The sequence below is a fragment of the Erinaceus europaeus genome, chromosome 1 (genome assembly GCF_950295315.1).
Source record: "Erinaceus europaeus chromosome 1, mEriEur2.1, whole genome shotgun sequence".
In the NCBI taxonomy this organism is placed as follows: Eukaryota; Metazoa; Chordata; class Mammalia; order Eulipotyphla; family Erinaceidae; genus Erinaceus; species Erinaceus europaeus.
This window is the reverse complement of record NC_080162.1, coordinates 148,386,606-148,403,886: the sequence shown is the minus strand read 5'-3', so window position 1 is coordinate 148,403,886 and position 17,281 is coordinate 148,386,606. Positions and strand designations below refer to the sequence as shown.

The following is a 17,281-nucleotide window of genomic DNA, read 5'->3' as shown; positions in this document are numbered from 1 at the left end:
GTCTCCAAGCCGCCATCTTCGTTCTGCCTACGCTTTATGTTATTTCTATACCAATAAAGCTGGTGAACAACAAAACCCAAAACAGCTGAGGCTTTTGTGTCTCTGAGTAGCCTTTGGGAGTAAGCTCCCTTTACTAATAGAGGCTCACGATAACCAATGATGGACTAAAAGGGAAGGAAGATGAGCTCAAAAGGCGGAGCCAGCTAAAGAGCTCTCTTAGTATGCTGCTCGGCCATGTGTGTGACCCAGACCTAGGTTTGATCCTGAGCCCCTACTGCACTGAAGGACCTCTGTTCCCAAGGAGGCTGTGCTAACAGCTTTTCTCTTTTCCCTTTGCAGAGACTTTAATGGACACCAGGACAGCTACTGCAGAGCTGGGCTGGACAGCCAATCCTGCCTCTGGGGTGAGTGTCAGACTGCCACCCTTAAGTCCTGCCCTGTGGCCCTGGGCCCTGGGGATGGCTGAGGTGCAGAGCAGTGCCTCTAGGACCTGGAGACTGGACACTGTCCACTGCACAGAGGACTGAGGTGCACCAAACCCTCAACCCTTAATGTTCCCTGGAGTGAGGACGCACTGACCTCTGGGGAGCTGGATTCCCGGAGACTAGGGCCAGGCCTGTGTGGGTCTGGGGCACCGTCCTGGAGAGTGTTTGAGAGCTGGCATCTGTGAGGCCTGAGAGGCTGCAGGATGTGAAAAAAGAGCTGCAGTTTAGATGGACTGAGGCTTACCTTTTCTCTTCTCTCTTTTTCTCCTCCCCCCTTTCCTCCTCCTTCCCCCCCCCTTTTTTTTATGTTTGTTTGCTTATGGAATAAAGACAGAAGAAAACTGAGATGGATGGGATGGGGAGAAAGAGAGGGAGAGAGAACAAGAAAGAGATACCTGCAGCCCACCAGTTGGGGACTGGGGCTTGAACCTGGATCCTTGTGCATAGTAACCTGTACCATCAACTGGATGTGCCATCAGCCAGTCCCCCTCCACCCCTCCATCTCCTTCTCCCCTTTCCTCTCCTCCCCTTTTTCCTCCTTCATCCTTCATTCTTCTATTGCCTGCAGAGCCAAGGGCTTGCACATGTTTTTTCATTCCTTCTGGGCCAGCTTTACCATTCAGATAACACACACACACACACACACACACACACACACACACACCCACAGAGAGAGAGAGAGAGAGAGAGAGAGAGAGAGAGAGAGAGAGGCTGAGAGAGACCAAGACACTACAACACTGGAGCTCCTCCCTGGTGCCTTAAGTGGTGTCAAGGCTCAAACCCAGACTGCATGCAGAGCAAGGCATACACTCTACCTGGTGAACCATCCTTTCCTTTCCCTAGAGCTTCCCTTAGAGATAGAACATGGCTCCTTCTTGCTTTAGTGAGATGTCTTCATTCATTTGTGCTGAGAGCACAATGGGGTTAGAGTGAGACAGGGCATGGGGGTGAGGGGCCAAGGATGTCCTGCAGGGCATCAGTGATTCACAGTTGATCCTGGAGTCAGATCCTTTGCTGAGAATAACACTCACAGTTACTGATGGAGGTAGGAAGAGCAGTTGATAGAGAAGCTTTTTCTGCCACCTCGAACAGATCAAAAGAGTGGGATTAAAAAAAATGATGCTCAGCGGCCTGGGAGCTGTTGCAGTGGATCAGTCACCAGCATTGCATGTGCCAGAGGGATGCTCTGGTGCTCTCTCTCCTCCTCTTCTCTCATGTTAATAGACACACGGATCTTTAAAATAAATGAAAGGGAGTATTCAGAGAGCTGTGCAAGCAAAACTGAGGAGGTAACCTTGGCAGCACATGTCCCATGCTCTACCTGTTGAGCTATGTCCCCAGCTGCCCTGGAGCTTCTTGATTTCTCCTTTCTTGTCTGCAGAACTGGGTAGCTCTCCTGTCCCTGCTTAGAGATTCCTTCACTGCCTTCCCATACACATGTCCATGTGTTATCCAAGCCCAACACAGGCCCTCTTGTGGGGCAGGGGCACACTTGGCACCTTCACAGATTTCCCATGTCTGCATGTTGGTGTTGAGTCTGTTCTCTCCCAGCCTCCCTCTGAGCCCACCATGAACTTCCAGCTGGCTGGGATTCCGTATGCTTGTTCAGGTGTCTGGCATGGGCACGTGGGTGGCTGGTGGTTTATCCTCAGAGCTATGAGGGGCAGGAGGCAGAGTTCAGGATGAGGCTGAGTTTGAAATGCTTCTAGGGCACTCTTAGAACTGATACTCTGGGCCATCAGACAACCCTGCATGTGGGAGGGTGACCTTATGACCATTATCTTTGAAGAGAGGGCTTTGGGTGGGTGACGTGCAGGGATAGGTCAGAAGGGACGGGGAAGAAAGGACCGGGGAGTCAGAGGAGAAACTAGAGTTGGGCCTGTCACAGAAGCCAAGACATTGGGAGACTGTCACATGCGGGGCACTGACTGTCTCCACTGGACTGAGTTACAAAGACCCTATTGGTGTGTAGGCCATCAGAGAGGGCCAAGAGAGGAGGTCAAAGCATACAAGTTACCATGCACAAGGATCTGGGTTTAAGTCCCCAATACCCACCTGCAGGGCAGTGCTGCAAGTATCTCTTTTTCTCTCCCTCTCTAACTTTCTCTCGGCTCTCAATTCTTCTCTGTCTCTATCCAAAAATGAAAGGAAATAAAAAAAGGCCATTAGGAATGGTGGATTCTCTTAAGGCACTAAGTCCCAGCGATGATGCAGGTGGCAATTAAAAAATAGTAATAATAAGAAGAAAGATGGAGGAGGCAGGGTGGGCATTGCCCTGGGAGCTGGGGGCTCCAGGGGATTGGGTCTGACTGGCCCAGCCGAGGCAGGTCTCACTCTGCCTGGGTACCCTCAGGATCTGTGAGTTGGGCTCCCAGAAACAGGCTGACAGTGTCTTTGTAGCTCTACTCAGGAATTGCCAGGTAAGGGGAAGTCTTGGCTTACCATCCAGTCCCTACTCCGGATCCCTGGGATTTTATGATTCCCATGCTGAATACTGCATGCCAATACTAGGATATATTTATGGCTGTGTGTGAAGTGTTGTTTTGTAATCTAATTGCAGCAGCCCTAATTGAAGGCCTCTGGCCTTCACCTGAGTCAGAGGCCACCGGATGAGCTGAGGGAACAAGTGGCAGGTACATTTATAAAATAAATGCTAGGGTGTGGGGGAGGAAGGCACTCACCAGAGGTAATACTGTGTCCCCTGGAAACCTCTAGTTACTGCTCTCAAACCCTTTCTTCTAGCCCTGCCCTGGAAGATTCCCTGAACATGGCATTTTGGGAAACACGGGACACCTTAGGGGACTCAAGCCCTATGGGTAATAGCTCAGGTGCTCCAGGGAATGCTCAGTGAGTAGTGGCCTCTGTGGCGTCTAACACCCCACTTTCCACTTTCCAGATGCTGCCTGCCACCCTCCTCCCTTCCCCTTTCCTCTCCTCTAACACTGGTTCCTCATTCAGCTTTTGCTCTGTCCTCATCCTCTCTGGGCACCTCGGTTGGATGCTCCCCTGCCCGTATAGCCCATCATTCTGGGTGCTTCTCCCATGGCATGGGTGTCGAAGGAAGGCTCCAAATGGGCCGTTACTGTGTCTATAAGGAGGAAGGGCTGACCATGGGTGATACCTCTTGCATCCTTATCCAGGCTCCTGAGGTAAGGAGCTGCTCAGATTAAGTGCATCACAGTTTAGTAAAACGTTGGCTGTAAGCCCATCAACAGCAACCAGCCTTTCAGCATCTTTACTGAGAGCTTCAGGAGAGACACAAAAGGAAGCCACACTCCCCCAGATAAGCTTAATTCACCAGATCTACAGGAGAAGGTCGCTGGTGCTTTTGCAGGCTGGTGGTGAGGCATCAGAAAGGCAAGCCTGCTGGAACTCTAAGCCCAAAGTTTTTTTTTTTTCCTTTCCAAGAGTTCAGCAGAGCTAACCAACTGTGTGCACAGGGCTGAGCTGTGTAGGTTTCTATGTCTGTGCAGTCTGTGGTTGACTTAGACCCTGAGCTCTTTGGACAGTGCTCCCAGAGCTTCTAGACTCCAACCACAGGTGTTGGTTTGTGGAATCACTCACAGTGGCATACTCCGCTGAGTCCTTTAGCACTGGCAGAGCTTTGTCCTGAAAGGGAGGTAGGGGGAGGAGAAATGGAAACTGAGTCATAAGATCAACCTGATGAGCCTTCAGGATAAGCAGGCAGGGTGTGTGCCTGTGCTCTGTGTGTCTGTACAGATGCACGTGTGTATATGCATGTGTGTCTGCCTGTGTGTGCATGTGTGTGCATATGTGCACGTGTGTCCACACACACATGCATGTGTGCCTAGAAGTGTCTGAACACACACACAATGTCAGTATCTGTATTGTGTGTCTGTGTATGTCATTTGTGTCTGCCTATATAGATGGTATATGTCTGTGTGCCAGTATCGAAGTGTGTGCATGTCTGTATTTCATATGTATGTGATTTATACTTGTGTATTGTATGCATGTGAGTACATATATGGGTGTGCTGTACCTGCATATACATGTGTGCCTGTGGGTATTATCTGTGTCTGCATAGAGATGTGTATGTATGTCTGTATATGTTAATACATCTGTTACCTGTGTGTACCTGTGCATGTGTGTCAGTGTATATGTGTATCTGCGCATCTGTAATGTGTGTTTGTCTTTGTGTGTGCATGCCTCTGTAGGCCATCCCCAGAATTCTGGAAATATCGGAGACAAGCAGAGGCTTGTTGGGCTAAGTTAGAACTTCCAGAGAGGCCTGCTATGAAGGAATGGCAACAGTTGAATGTGAGCACCTGAGAAATAGACTACAACAGGAGGAGGGCAGGCTCACAGTGCTTGCTGTACAGACACACCACTGGCTGTCCGTCCACATGTGAACCTCTGGGCCTCTTGGCTATCCCTGGCTGCCTCCTTTCCAGCTGCTGACCTCATGAGAAGGAAGAGAGCACGCTCAGGAGAATAGTCCTCTAATAACACTCCATTCCTTCCAAGGCCAAACAGAGTTTATTGAAATCTGATATGTGAGGACTTTATAGAGTTCCAGTGAAGGCCTCAGGTCTGGGCATCAAATAACCAGGCCCCCTTTTCTATACTGCTTAGCTCTGTGCTCCTAGACTGGGTACTGTCTCTTTAAGCCTCAGTGTCCCCCTTAGGGGTGACTACAGGGGAAATACAGGGACCAGTGCCAAGTTTTCTGGGGTACACTCAGTCCCTGTTAGCCCTGTGCCTACTCTCTGGAGGACTGGGGTTTTCCCTGTCTTACTTTGATGACTCAATCATGCTAATTAAGACAGAAAATAAAGCCAGAACTAAATTAGGCAAATCCAAGAGACATTTAGCTCTGGGCAAAGATGATTTTGTGAATGAAGTCTTCTGTCTCCCAGTCTCAGATCATTTCAGGGGCAGGAGGTGTTTCTGACTGGTGTACTTACAGGAGTGGCTTGGGAGAATTTGTTCTGGTTCTGGTCCTAGTGCCTAGAATCTCTTTTGTGGGGGTGAGGACACTTTGGTGGCTAGTGATAAAAGCACAATTCATGCTGGACAGAAGTTACTGAGTTCATGTAACTGAATGGCGCATGCGTAAGCATGGCTTCCTCTCTCTGCACCCCCTCTTTGTCAGAACCCCTTCTGTCTCTTTATATCCCCTCTCTCAACTCTTTATCCCCATATCTTTTGTTTCCTGTGGGCCTCCTGTCCTCATAAAATAGCACAGCAGTTTCAACATTTTTTTTTAAATCATCTCCCTGTTTTGTCTACTTTAGACTGATGTTTTCAGAGAGAGAGAGAAGAGAAGAGAAGAGAAGAGAAGAGAAGAGAAGAGAAGAGAAGAGAAGAGAAGAGAGAGGCATATCAAAGCACCAAAACTCCCTCCAATGCAGTGGTGGCAGGCTTCAATCTGAGTCTCACACAGGGCAAAGCAGGAACACTGTCTAGGGGAGCTATTTTGTCAGGCCCTGGATTAACCAGCCCCTGTGTGGAAGATCTAACACTTTCTTCCATTCATTCCCTTCACAGCCACCTGTCACTAGTGTTGACTGGGCTTGGCTGTCTGGGCTGGAGTCTCAGGCCAGCCCTGGACCCCACCTCTGCAGATAGGAAATGTGGGTGTTGACTGCACCACTCCCAGCTCCCCTGCTCCACCCTTCTATTGCTCAGAAACCTAGAGGAATCAGAGCCCCAAGAAGAGTCAGGATAGAGGCAGCAGGGAAGATTACTCCATGCTAAGTAGGAAAAAAAAGAACTTAACATAAGCAGAGACCCTAAATGCTTTATAGCATGTCTGCATTAGCTCTCACCAGTGGGAAACTGAGGCACAGAGACATTTGGATGGGTTAAAAGACCTGGAGTGAGGAGGTCACCTGCCACTTCCCAGCCCAGTTTCAATGGGCTCCTGGACCTTAGGCTCAGCAAATGAGAGAGTCCTTTCTCACAGGACAAGATGGGAGAGGCACCTCTCTTCTCAGCTGTCCCCTGGGACCCTTTGCTTCTGTGCTGTGCCAGCCCTGCTCCTGGACCCCTCTCCTTTACCCTTCTGCCCCCGCTTCAGGTAAACCCTGGAATGAAGTCAGGGCTCCCCACCCAGGGCCTCCCACCCACTCTTTATCTTGTTCTCGCTCTACCCAAAGGCCTGTAATTAGGAGACATTAGCAGGCTCAAAACAGCCTTCATACCTGAAACAGCCTCCGTAATTGCACTCAGCAGTGCTCTTCCCTGGCTATTAATGTCACTTTTATGAAGCAATGAGGAGCAAAACACCCTGAGGCACTTAAAACATCTTTATATATATGTATATGTATATATATATATATATATATATATATACACACACATAGAATACACGTCTTTTAGGAATGCGAGTTTAAAATCACCTGCTGGATGGAGACAGTGATAGAACTAAGGAGGAGGTGAATGTGACAGTCACAGCATGGGGTAGGGTGGGCCTGGAGGGAAGGTGGCCGGCTGGGAGGCATGGGCCCTGAGGAGACAGAGAGAGACTGAAAGGGATGCTTCTCTGGCACGCTGGCTTATAAGTCTCAGGGTGATAGAGGTTTAGCAGAATTTCTCTGTCTCACGGGCTTACAGATTTGCTCTTGGAAGTGACTCCTCCAAGGGCTGGTGAAATAGCTCAGTGGGATAGTAAGCCTGCTTTGTCATGTGTGGGGCCCAGGTTTGAGTCTCTCCACCTCCTTAGAGGAAGCTTGGTGCTGTGGTGTCTTTCCTTCTGTCCCCCTTTCTCTGTGTACTTCTCTGTGTTTCAGTCTCCCCCAAAAGTTGGTCTGGAATGGTGAAACTCTGGGCAATTACAAAAAAGAAAGGAAAGAAGGAAGGATGGGAGGGGTCCTACTATTGTCTGTCTTTTTCTTTCTTTCTTTCTTTCTTTCTTTCTTTCTTTCTTTCTTTCTTTCTTTCTTCTTTACCAGGGTTATTGCTGGGGCTTGTTGCTTTCAAGACAAATCTTCTGCTCCTGGTGGCCATTTTTCCTATTTATTTATTTATTTATTTATTTATTTAATAGAACAGAGAAAAATTGAGGGGGGAGACAGAGAGGGAGTGAGAAAGACAGGTGCCTGCTGACTGAGTTCACTGCTTGTGAGGCTTCCACCTTGCAGGTAGGGAGTAGAGATTTGAACATGGGTCCTTGCATATGATAATGTGTGTGCTTGACCAGGTGTGCTACCAATCAACCACCTAGTTCATGCTATTTCTGTCCACAAGAAGGGAAAGAGAGAAAGAAAGAAGAAAGGAAGGAAAGAAAGGATGAATGAAAGGGAGAGAAAGAGCCAGCTACCATGCTATTTCTGTCAGAAAGCAATCGAAGAAGGAAGGAAGGAAGGAAGGAAGGAAGGAAGGAAGGAAGGAAGGAAGGAAGGAAGGAAGGAGGGGGTGGATGGACTTAGGCTATTTCTGTGCAGACTTAGGGAGGGAGCACTCTTCCCCTTCCTCCTCCTGTAGGCAGGCCTGACCTCAGTTTGCCTAGATAGCTGTCTGCTCTCTGGCATACTCCCTTCTTGTGCCCTTCCACCATAACTGGGCTCCTAGCTATCCTTGTGAAGTGGGCCTGGCAGCCTCCTGAGGTCAGGAGAGGGGGTGGTGACAGGAAAGGGCTGGGGATGGGACCAAAAAAGAGGTCAGGGGGTAACAGGAACTCCTGAAGACTGAGTTCTCTCACCCTGGCTGCTTGGGAGAAAGAAGGATGCCTGTGATGGGGGGACATAGCAGCAGAGGGGATGCAGTGCAGTTGAGGGTCCAGGGAGGGTGGCTAGGAGGAGAAAGAGTGAAGAAGGGCAAGTGGGGGGCTAGAAGCAGGTGGAGGTGTGAGTCTGACTCCAGGGGGATGAGCATAGTTCTGCAGTCACAGGGTGCCCCCTGACACACACACACACACACACACACACACACACACACACACACACACACACACACACACACACACACACACACCTGTGGCTTCACCTGCAGTCCACGCCCACCTACGCCACACCCCATAGTTGCATTGTAGAAAGCAAGAAAACTGGCATTTGGAACTGACGTCCTGGGTGGGTTTGCATTGCTCTCTAAGCTCTTTTTTCTTCCCTGAGTCCTTTTTTTTTTTTTTTTTTTCTGCCTCTCTGAGACAGGTCTTGTGAAATTATTTACAGAGTTCTGGGCAGGATTAGGCCTTATTTACCTCCTTCATGAACTGTATCTCTTATTCAGTCTGGCTCGTCCTGACTTGTGCCTGGGGCTTCAATGAATGAGTCCTGTTTGAGGAACTTTTGGGGATGTAGGGTGGAGAGCCGCTGATTGAGGTACCCGAGACACACAGTCAGCACTTAGTTGCTGACAGTTAAGTTGTGGATCTTGTATGAAGATCATCCCAGGATGTACCTGGTTAATAATTCTAGTGCTGTTGTAATAATAATAATAATAAATAATAATAGTAATTATTATTATTATTATTGTTTTTGCCTTTGCTGGAGCTTCCCCATACTTGAGCTGATGTATTTCAGATAGAGAGACAAGAGGGAAAGAGATCACATCAGGGATGCTTTCCCCAGGGTAGTGGTGTCTGGGCTCCGCCCTGGGCTGCGCACATGGTGAAGGGGGTGCAGCTATCCACTCGAACTATCTTGCTGAGCCCCAGGAGCTCTCACTAATGAACAATAGCACTGACAACTTCCGGTCACTGCACATTAGCGGACTGTGTGGCTGCTTAATCAGTCCGTCATGTAGCGAAGACAGTGGCTTGTATTTCCTCACTGGGCAGCTACAGGAGGTGTCCTGCCCATTAGACAGAGTAGACCTTGAGGCTCAGAGCCATTGTCCAAAGTGACAATGTCCCCCGCTCTGCCTCCCCACACAGATGCTCTGGCACGTCTGCCCTGAGCTAGTACATGTGAAGGGGAACCTCAGAAATGGAATTGTCTTAAAACCAGAATACAGGGACCAGAGGGCTGCATTATTTATTTATTTATTGTCAGTTGGGTTACTTCAAAGAGTCTGTACTGTAGTTGGGCTTGACCTAGGGGACCAAGCCCTGGGCGGTGGGGACGCATGTGTCTTTAGCCACACCATCATTCCTAGAAACTGGCCATGGGACACAGGGCAGGAAAGACCACACTGATTAGGTGGTGATCAGAGCATTCTAGGCAATGGAGACCTGTGGGTGTTCTGATTTCATGGGGGTGTCAGCCATGAGGAGCTTATTCTGGGAGTTAAGTTTTGAAAGAAACATTAGAAAGTGTTGAAAGTTTCATGTCTGAGTGTCGGTCTGCTTCTAAATTCTGCTTCTAAGACCCCTTCTGTTTCATTGGTTTAATCCCCCCTGCTTAACACTGCATTCTATTTATATAACCACTTTTAACTAAGCACCGCCCTGCCTCCAGGGCATTGGCTTAATCCTCACTGTTTTGCACGCTTTTTCCTTCTCCCCACCCCCTATCCTGCGTACATCCACTTTGGACCTGACACTTCCGCCTCAGGATATATAAGGACAAGATTGTGATTAGAGACAGCTTAGATTGCACTGCATTCCACATGAATAAAGACTGAACTGCATACAACTCAGCCGTGAGTCCCTGGTCATCTCTCTCTCCCGCCAGTGAAGCTAGCCCGGCATCTGAGTCTCTGGGGTCCTAGGTTCAGTCCCCAGCACTACCATCAGCCAGAGCTGAGCAGTGCTCTGGTTTCTCTCTCTTTTTTATTATTTTATTTTATCACCACCAGATTATCACTGGGGATCAGTGGCTGCATGATGAGTCAATCACTCTCAGTGGTCATTTTCCCTTTTTTAAAACTATTATTTGATAAGACAGACAGACAGAGAGATCAGCAGTACTGTGTCAGCACTCCTGAAGCTTCTCCCTGCAGATGGGGACAGGAGACTTGAACACTGGTCCTTGTGCACTGTAACATGTGTGCTCAACCCAGTGGGCCACCAAACTGTCCCCACCCCTTTTTCTTTCTCTCTGTATTTCTCTTTCATTGAAAAAATAATAAAATAGGGCCGGGTTGTGGTGTACCTGGATAAGTGCACACACTATAGTGCATGAGGACTCTAGTTCAAGACCCTGGTCCCCAGCTGCAGGGGGAAAGTAGTGAAGCAGGCCTGCAGGTGTCTCTCTGTCTTGCTCCCTCTTTATCACTCCTCCCCTCTCAATTTCTCTCTTTCTCTACCCAATAGTAAATACATAAACTTAAAAAAATAATAAAAAATAAAATATAAAAAGAAAGGAAGAAAGAAAAAGAAAATAAAAAATGTGGAAATATTCTTGGACTGGGACTGGGACTTAACCAATGATTCCTCCTTTCTTCCCTCACTTCTTCCCTTCCTTCCTTCCTTCCTTCCTTCCTCCCTTCCTTTCTTCCTTGCTTCCTCCCTCCCTTCTTCCCTTCCTTCCTTCCTTCCTCCCTTCCTTCCTTTCTCCCTCCCTTCCTTCCTTGCTTCCTCCCTCCCCTCTTCCCTTCCTTCCTTCCTTCCTTCCTTCCTTCCTTCCTTCCTTCCTTTCTCCATTCATTCCAAGAATGCTTGTGGATCTGGGGACCTCAGTCCAGAGAGCATATGAAGCAAAGTCCAGGAGGCAAAGGAATAAAGTCATAGTCTTCTACCCGCTTGTAGGAACCAAACTCAGATAACCACTGTCCCAGGAGAAAGCTGTGCCCTGCAGCTGGGCAGAGTGATCATCAATGGTGGAGGTGGTTGGGATAAACAAAACTGACGGAGAAGAGTGTGTCTTTAGGCCATCAGATTTGATTTTTCTGGCACCCAGAGAGTTGGACAGAAGCCAAGAGCTTTTGGGGGGGGGGCAGGGAGGGGCGGCTATGCCCCTGTCCCTGGTTGGTCTCATCTGCAGGGCTGCTTAGGCAGGTCTACTGCCCCAGCCATCAGTCTCTCCAAGGTGGAGCTCTGCTTCTCCTCACTGACCCCAAGACTGGACAGAGCAGCTGGGGGCCTGGGACCACCCCTACTGTCACTGCCTTGTTCAACAAGGCCTTGTTGGTCCTCAGTGAGCACCACATTCATTCTGCAGCTTAAGATAATCACATGTATGAGGCACCAGGATAATGACAGCTGAATGCCAGGTGCCATTGCCATAGCAACCAGCCAAGCACTGGTTCCTTCCTTTCTGGGCCTCCTTGTTAGAGGGCTGACTGGTGGAGTGGGGGGATGCCTTTGGGAAATGGAAAAGAAGGGGGGTGGGCAAGGGAGAGGGGAACCCCCCCCTGAGGGGACAGCCCCATTATCCTCTCTTTTAAAAGCCCCAGCTGGAGGTGTTTTAAATTTCCATAGAGACAGAGAGAAACAGTGTCTTAACCCCCCAGCTTCCTGTGAATTATTGAAAGGGATCTTGTCAGGAGGATGAATTTGTCACTGTTGCAGTGTCAACAGCAGCAGCAGCTGTCATCCTGGCTGAGGACCTCCACTCCAAGCAGGGCCTGGTACCCACTGCTGCTGCCTGGTGGCAGTGACAGTGGTCCCGGGGGCTGTGGTAAAGCAACCCCTTCTCTCCAGAGGCACAAACCTGCAGTGTTTCTTCCTGTGTAATGGTAGCAGCCAGGGCTGTGACAAAGGTGAAAGCATCCAGAAGCAGGGTGTGTGACACCTGGACCTTGGACCCCCATCCTCCCCCTATACTAATGATGCTCCTAGTATGACTATTTCAAAATTCACCTGGAAATTTGGCACCTAGACTCTTGGGAAGCAGGAGAACAAATATTTTGTGTGTAGAGCCCAGAAATTTAGTGGGTGACCAGAGGGTGAAAGGTTAAAGAGGAAAAGCGGTGTGTGTGTGTGTGTCAGTGAGTTAGGGGACTTGCAGTGTTGAAGCAGGAGCCTGACCAGAGATTTGAAAATACTTTGATTTCCACTCTAGTGTCTGACCTCCCTGGTTGCTGTGACTGCTTGGGTTGTCTTGTCAAGGCTGCCCCTTCTCTGCAGTTGGCTCACCTGCTGCAGGTGAAGCTGGGTGGGTGGTTTCATGGTCTTCTCAAGTGGTCCAGTGATCTGATGAGTCCAGCCCACAGGCCTGGGCTCAGGTGTTCACACTGTGCAGGGCTCTTCCTCTGGAGATGTGTGTGGTTCCTAGTACCTAGGCTACATGTCTGTCTGTCCCTTTCTCTGTATCTTTCTTTTTTTAAATTTTTAAATTATCTTTATTTATTATAGCGACTGTCTGAAACTGAGAAGGGAGGGGGAGATAGAGAGGAAGAGAAAGCGCATCACTGCTTCACCACTCACAAAGCTCTCCCCCTGCAATTGGGGACTGGGGGCTCAAACCTGGGTCCTTGTGCATTGTAGCATGTGCATTCAACCAGGTGCGCCACCACCCGGCGCCCCCACTCATGTCTTTCTAAAGCAGCTCCTAGCTGTGGGGGCCTCCGGGCAGTTGCCCTGACTAGGGGTGACAGAGATGAGCAGTGCATGTGGTACTGGGTAAGTGGGCACGTTCAAAGGAAGACACGGAGGAGACGTTGTCTAGGCCACAGGCAATAGGCCCAAGTGTAGCACAAACACACTCCATGAAAGCATCGACACACAGCTGCATCTAAACCACATACACACAGACATGCAGGTATGAACACATGTACATGCACACATGTATACACACCCTGCCCAGAGGTGACAGTGCATAGACAATAGACAATCAGAAGAGATTGGTAGGTCATGTAGGCTGATATCCAAAAGAACTGATGCCCCTGGTCAAGAAGTGATGTGGTGCAGTGGCTAATATATTGGACTTGAAAACACAAGGTCCCAAGTTTGATTCCTAGTACTGTATGTGCCAGAGTGATATTCTGGTTCTTTCTCTCCTTCCCTTCCCTTCCCTTCCCTTCCCTTCCCTTCCCTTCCCTTCCCTTCCCTTCCCTTCCCTTCCCCTTCTCCTTCCTTCCTTCCTTCCTTCCTTCCTTCCTTCCTCCCTTCCTTTCTTTTTATATTTTTCATTATCTTTATTTATTGGATAGAGACAAGCAGAAATTGAGAGGGTATGGGGACATAGAGAGGGTGAGAGAAAGAGATACACTTGCTGCATTGCTTCATCAAAACTTTCCCCTTGTAGGTGAGGACCAGGGGGTTTGAACCTGGCTCCTTGCTCATGGTAACATGTGCACTCAACCAAGTGTGCCACCTCCTCTTTCTCATAAGTAAATAAATCTTAAAGAAAGAAGCAGTGATTACCTTTATTCCTCCCAACACCTAGTGAGGAGGTTATGGTTAGTATCCCTGTGTTAGAAGAGCAGAGGTTGAGATACGTTTGAAGACTGGCCTTTAAGCCTGTGAGCTCTCAAGAGGGGGCACAGTGATTAGAGCACCAAGCATGTGTCAGAATGGTGTTCTGGTTCTTTCTCTGTCTCCCAGACTCTCTTGTGTTAATCACATTAAAAAAAAATTGATCAGCTTTGGTTGTACTGCTGGGCCTTACTGACTGAGCCTGTGGGCTGAACCCTGTGCTCCAGCCGGTGCCTCTGGAGTTCAGGGCATGGAAGGAAGACATCAGTTCCTCTTCATCACAGCTCCTTTTCAGCACATACCAAAATGTCCTTCCCAGCAGTCCAGTGCCCCTGTGGGATCATGTCCCCCTCTCCTGCTTCCACATAGCACTCCTTGCTTTTCTAGAAGGATTTTGTGGAGACTCCATAATGCCACAGCCTCTCCCCTCTCACCCCCCTGCCAAGTGTGTTTTCCATACTCCAGCTGAGTCCCTCAAATCCTCTGACTCCAGGCAGTGAGTAAGTCCCTCAGTCCCTCAATGCAAAAGCCATGGGAGACCCCAGGGTTTCAGAAGCTGTGCCCTCTGCTACAGGTGGAAGCCCAGCTCTCTGGCACAGGATGTGGAGCTGTGGAGGTGAATGGGGCCTTCCATGCCCTCTCATCCCAGCAAAGTGCAGTACACCCAGGAGATGATTCAAGCATCTCTGGTGGTGAGTTAGTGCTGTGTCCCCTCTGGGAGCTGTTGAGTGCCTCTCTGCCTTGGATGGTTGGGGGCTAAATGGTGGCTCCCCCTGAAGCAGTGCCCCACAGATCACGTTTACATGTTAATTAACTCTCCAGCTTGTCTAATGTCCCAGCTCTTCCAGGAAGAGTCTCCTGCCCATGCTTGCCTGAGTTCTTGGGGGTGGTAGTGCCTCTGCCCAGCTGGTAGGGTCTATACCCCAAGGACCTTCTGGCTTCCTGTGGGCTTCTTGTCAGAGAAGGGGCATCTCTATCCAGGGGTCTGAGGTGGGTCTTTGAGGGAAAGTTTCCTGCTTGGACAATGCCAGGGAACTTATGGCCTCCAGAGATATGAAGACAGTGACCCTGTCACATAGCAGACTCCCTCACACAGTCTGTTTGAATATAAGCTGCTCAGTAGGACAGAAGCCTATGAACTATGACTCTTTTTTAAAAATTAGTATTATTTTCATTATCATTGTTATTACTGGAGCTGGGTGCCTACAAGACTGCACCACTCCTCACTTCCATTTTCCTCCCTTTTCTTTCTTTTTTTTTAGAGGATGAGAGACAGAGAACCATAGAGAAGAGAGACCTCAGAGAGGAGAGATACCTGCAGCATTGCCCTACCCATGCAGGTGGGGACCAGGGACTTGAACTTGTTTCTTTGTGCATGATAACAAGTTCACTTTACTGCCATCACCTGACACCCCCCCCCCTTTTTTAAATTTTCTTACCTAGGGCCAAAGGCATAGCTCACTTGGGTAGTGTGCTGCTTTGTCCTGTGCGTGACTTGGGTTTGAACCTGGCTCTTAGTGCATTGAAGAAAGTTTCATGTTGTGTTCTCCTTCACTCTCTCTGCTTCTACCTAAGAAAAAGAGAAAAGGATTGACTTATTTTTGACGTGGCAGAAAGAGAGAATGAGGAGGGAGGGAGAACCCGGACATGGCTCAGCTCAGCATAAGGTGCTTCTGGGGAGTGGGAGTCTCAGGTGTGCTCTGTCTCCTGACATGAGCTGTGACAAGTTTTATCTGTTTGCCGTCTGAGCTGATGACTGACCCTGAGCAGGGACCACGCCGCCCCCCCCCCCACAACTGTACCCTGTGGCAGTCTCTGGGAACCCAGAAGGGACATGGGTGGGGGGAGAGGGGACAGCCTGCTGAGAAGGCACTCTGCTGCTCTGCCATGCAAGCCTTCTAGTCCCTGAGCTTGTCTGAGCCTAGAGCGTTATTTATCCAAGATTGAGGAGCTGATTCCCAGGCTGTGATGTTGCAGCCAGGGGTGGGTCCCCACGTTAACTCAACACTGCTGCTGCTGTGCTGAGGATGGCCATGCTGACACTTACAGAAGGGCAGTCAGCAGCAGACAGTCCTCCATGAGCCTTCCCTGAGATTTCGCTCAAAGCCCTTTGAGATAAAAGTTTAACAGTTGTGTGCCAGGGAGAATGCTGGCTTTTGGGAAGCTTCCTGTACTCTCAGAGCTGTCGCTGACAGAGGTATGGACCACTTGGCCTCGCAGTCTCTCCTCCTACTCACCCCTCCTTTCAGCCCTCTGTTGCCTGGCAGCTGGCCTGGACTCCTGCTTTCTTACTTTAAAAAAATATTTTGGGGGTCAGACGGTAACGCAGCAGGTTAAGCACATGTGGCGCGAAGCTCAAGGACCAGCATAAAGATCCAGATTCGAGCCCCTGACTCCCCACCTGCAGGGGAGTCACTTCAGAAACAGTGAAGCAGGTCTGCAGGTGTCTATCTTTCTCTCTCCATCTCTGTCTTCCCCTCCTCTCTCCATTTCTCTCTGTCCTATCCAACAATGACGACATTAACAACAACAATAAAACAACAAGGGCAACAAATGGGAAAATAAATAATAAATTTTTTATGTATGCATGTATGTACGTATTTATCTATTGCATAAAGATAGAGAAATCAAGAGGTAGAGAGAGACAGGGGGTCAGAAGGTGGTGCCAACTGGTTAAGCACCACATTACCATGCACAAGGACCCAAGTTCAAGCCCCCACTCCCCTGCAGGGGGGAACATTCACAAGCAGTGAAGCAGAACTCTCTGTCTCCCTCTCTGCCCCCCACTCCCCTCTCAATTTCTCTCTGTCTTATCTAAAATAGAAAGAAAAAGGAAGAAATGGCTAGTGGATTCTTTGTGTCAGCACTGAGAACCAGTGATAACCCTGATGGCAATTGAGAGAGAGAGAGAGAGACATACAGACCAGTTTCACTGCACATGGAACTTCCCCCCTGCAGGCGGGGAGCAGGGGTTTGAACCTGGGTCCTTGTGTATGGTAGCATGTGCTCTCAACTGAGTGCTCTAATCACTCACCCTGACTCCTTACTTTCTGGACTACATGACAGACACACTCATGCACTCATGCTTCAGAGTTTATTCTTGTCACCTAAGCCCAGGATGCTTCTTCTCTTATGCACCTCCAGGCTGGTGGCCCCAAAGAACACCTTGCCTACCTGCCCCCTTCCCTCTGCCACTCTGTCCCTTCATCTGTTCCTCATTAGTGTCCGGTTATCCAACCTTCTCTGGGGATAAAATTCGCTTAGTCCTTCTTGGGTTTAGTCTTAGGCAGAATTGAAGGCCTATGCTGGCAAAGACTTGGCAAGGACTCACTGCTGGGTGTCCAGCACTGAGGAGGACATAGTAGATACTTAATTCTTTATTAAAAGGGTAAATCAGGCCTGGTAGTGCACCTGGTAGAGAGCACACATTAATTATCATGTTCAAAGAGCCGGGTTCAAGACCCCGGCTCTTACCTACAGGGGAAAATCTTCATTAACTGTGAAGCAGTGCTATAGGTGACTCTCTCTTTCCATTTCTATCTCCCTCTTCTCCCTCTATCTCTCTCTATTTCAAAAAGAAGGGAGAAAGAGAAAT

General features: G+C 49.1%; 1 protein-coding gene across 2 annotated transcripts in view; it reads left to right on the top strand.

The window, feature by feature from the left end:
• Positions 1-17,281, top strand: part of EPHB1 (EPH receptor B1) — a 528,699-nt gene that overhangs the window by 146,029 nt on the left and 365,389 nt on the right. Inside the window, exon 2 of one of the 2 annotated variants that reach the window (XM_007521793.2) lies at positions 340-404. In XM_007521793.2, coding sequence (XP_007521855.2) covers positions 340-404 — 65 coding nt within the window. Of the gene's footprint in view, positions 1-339; positions 405-17,281 lie in introns of those variants that run through there. The other variant, XM_060196901.1, reaches the window with a different exon arrangement.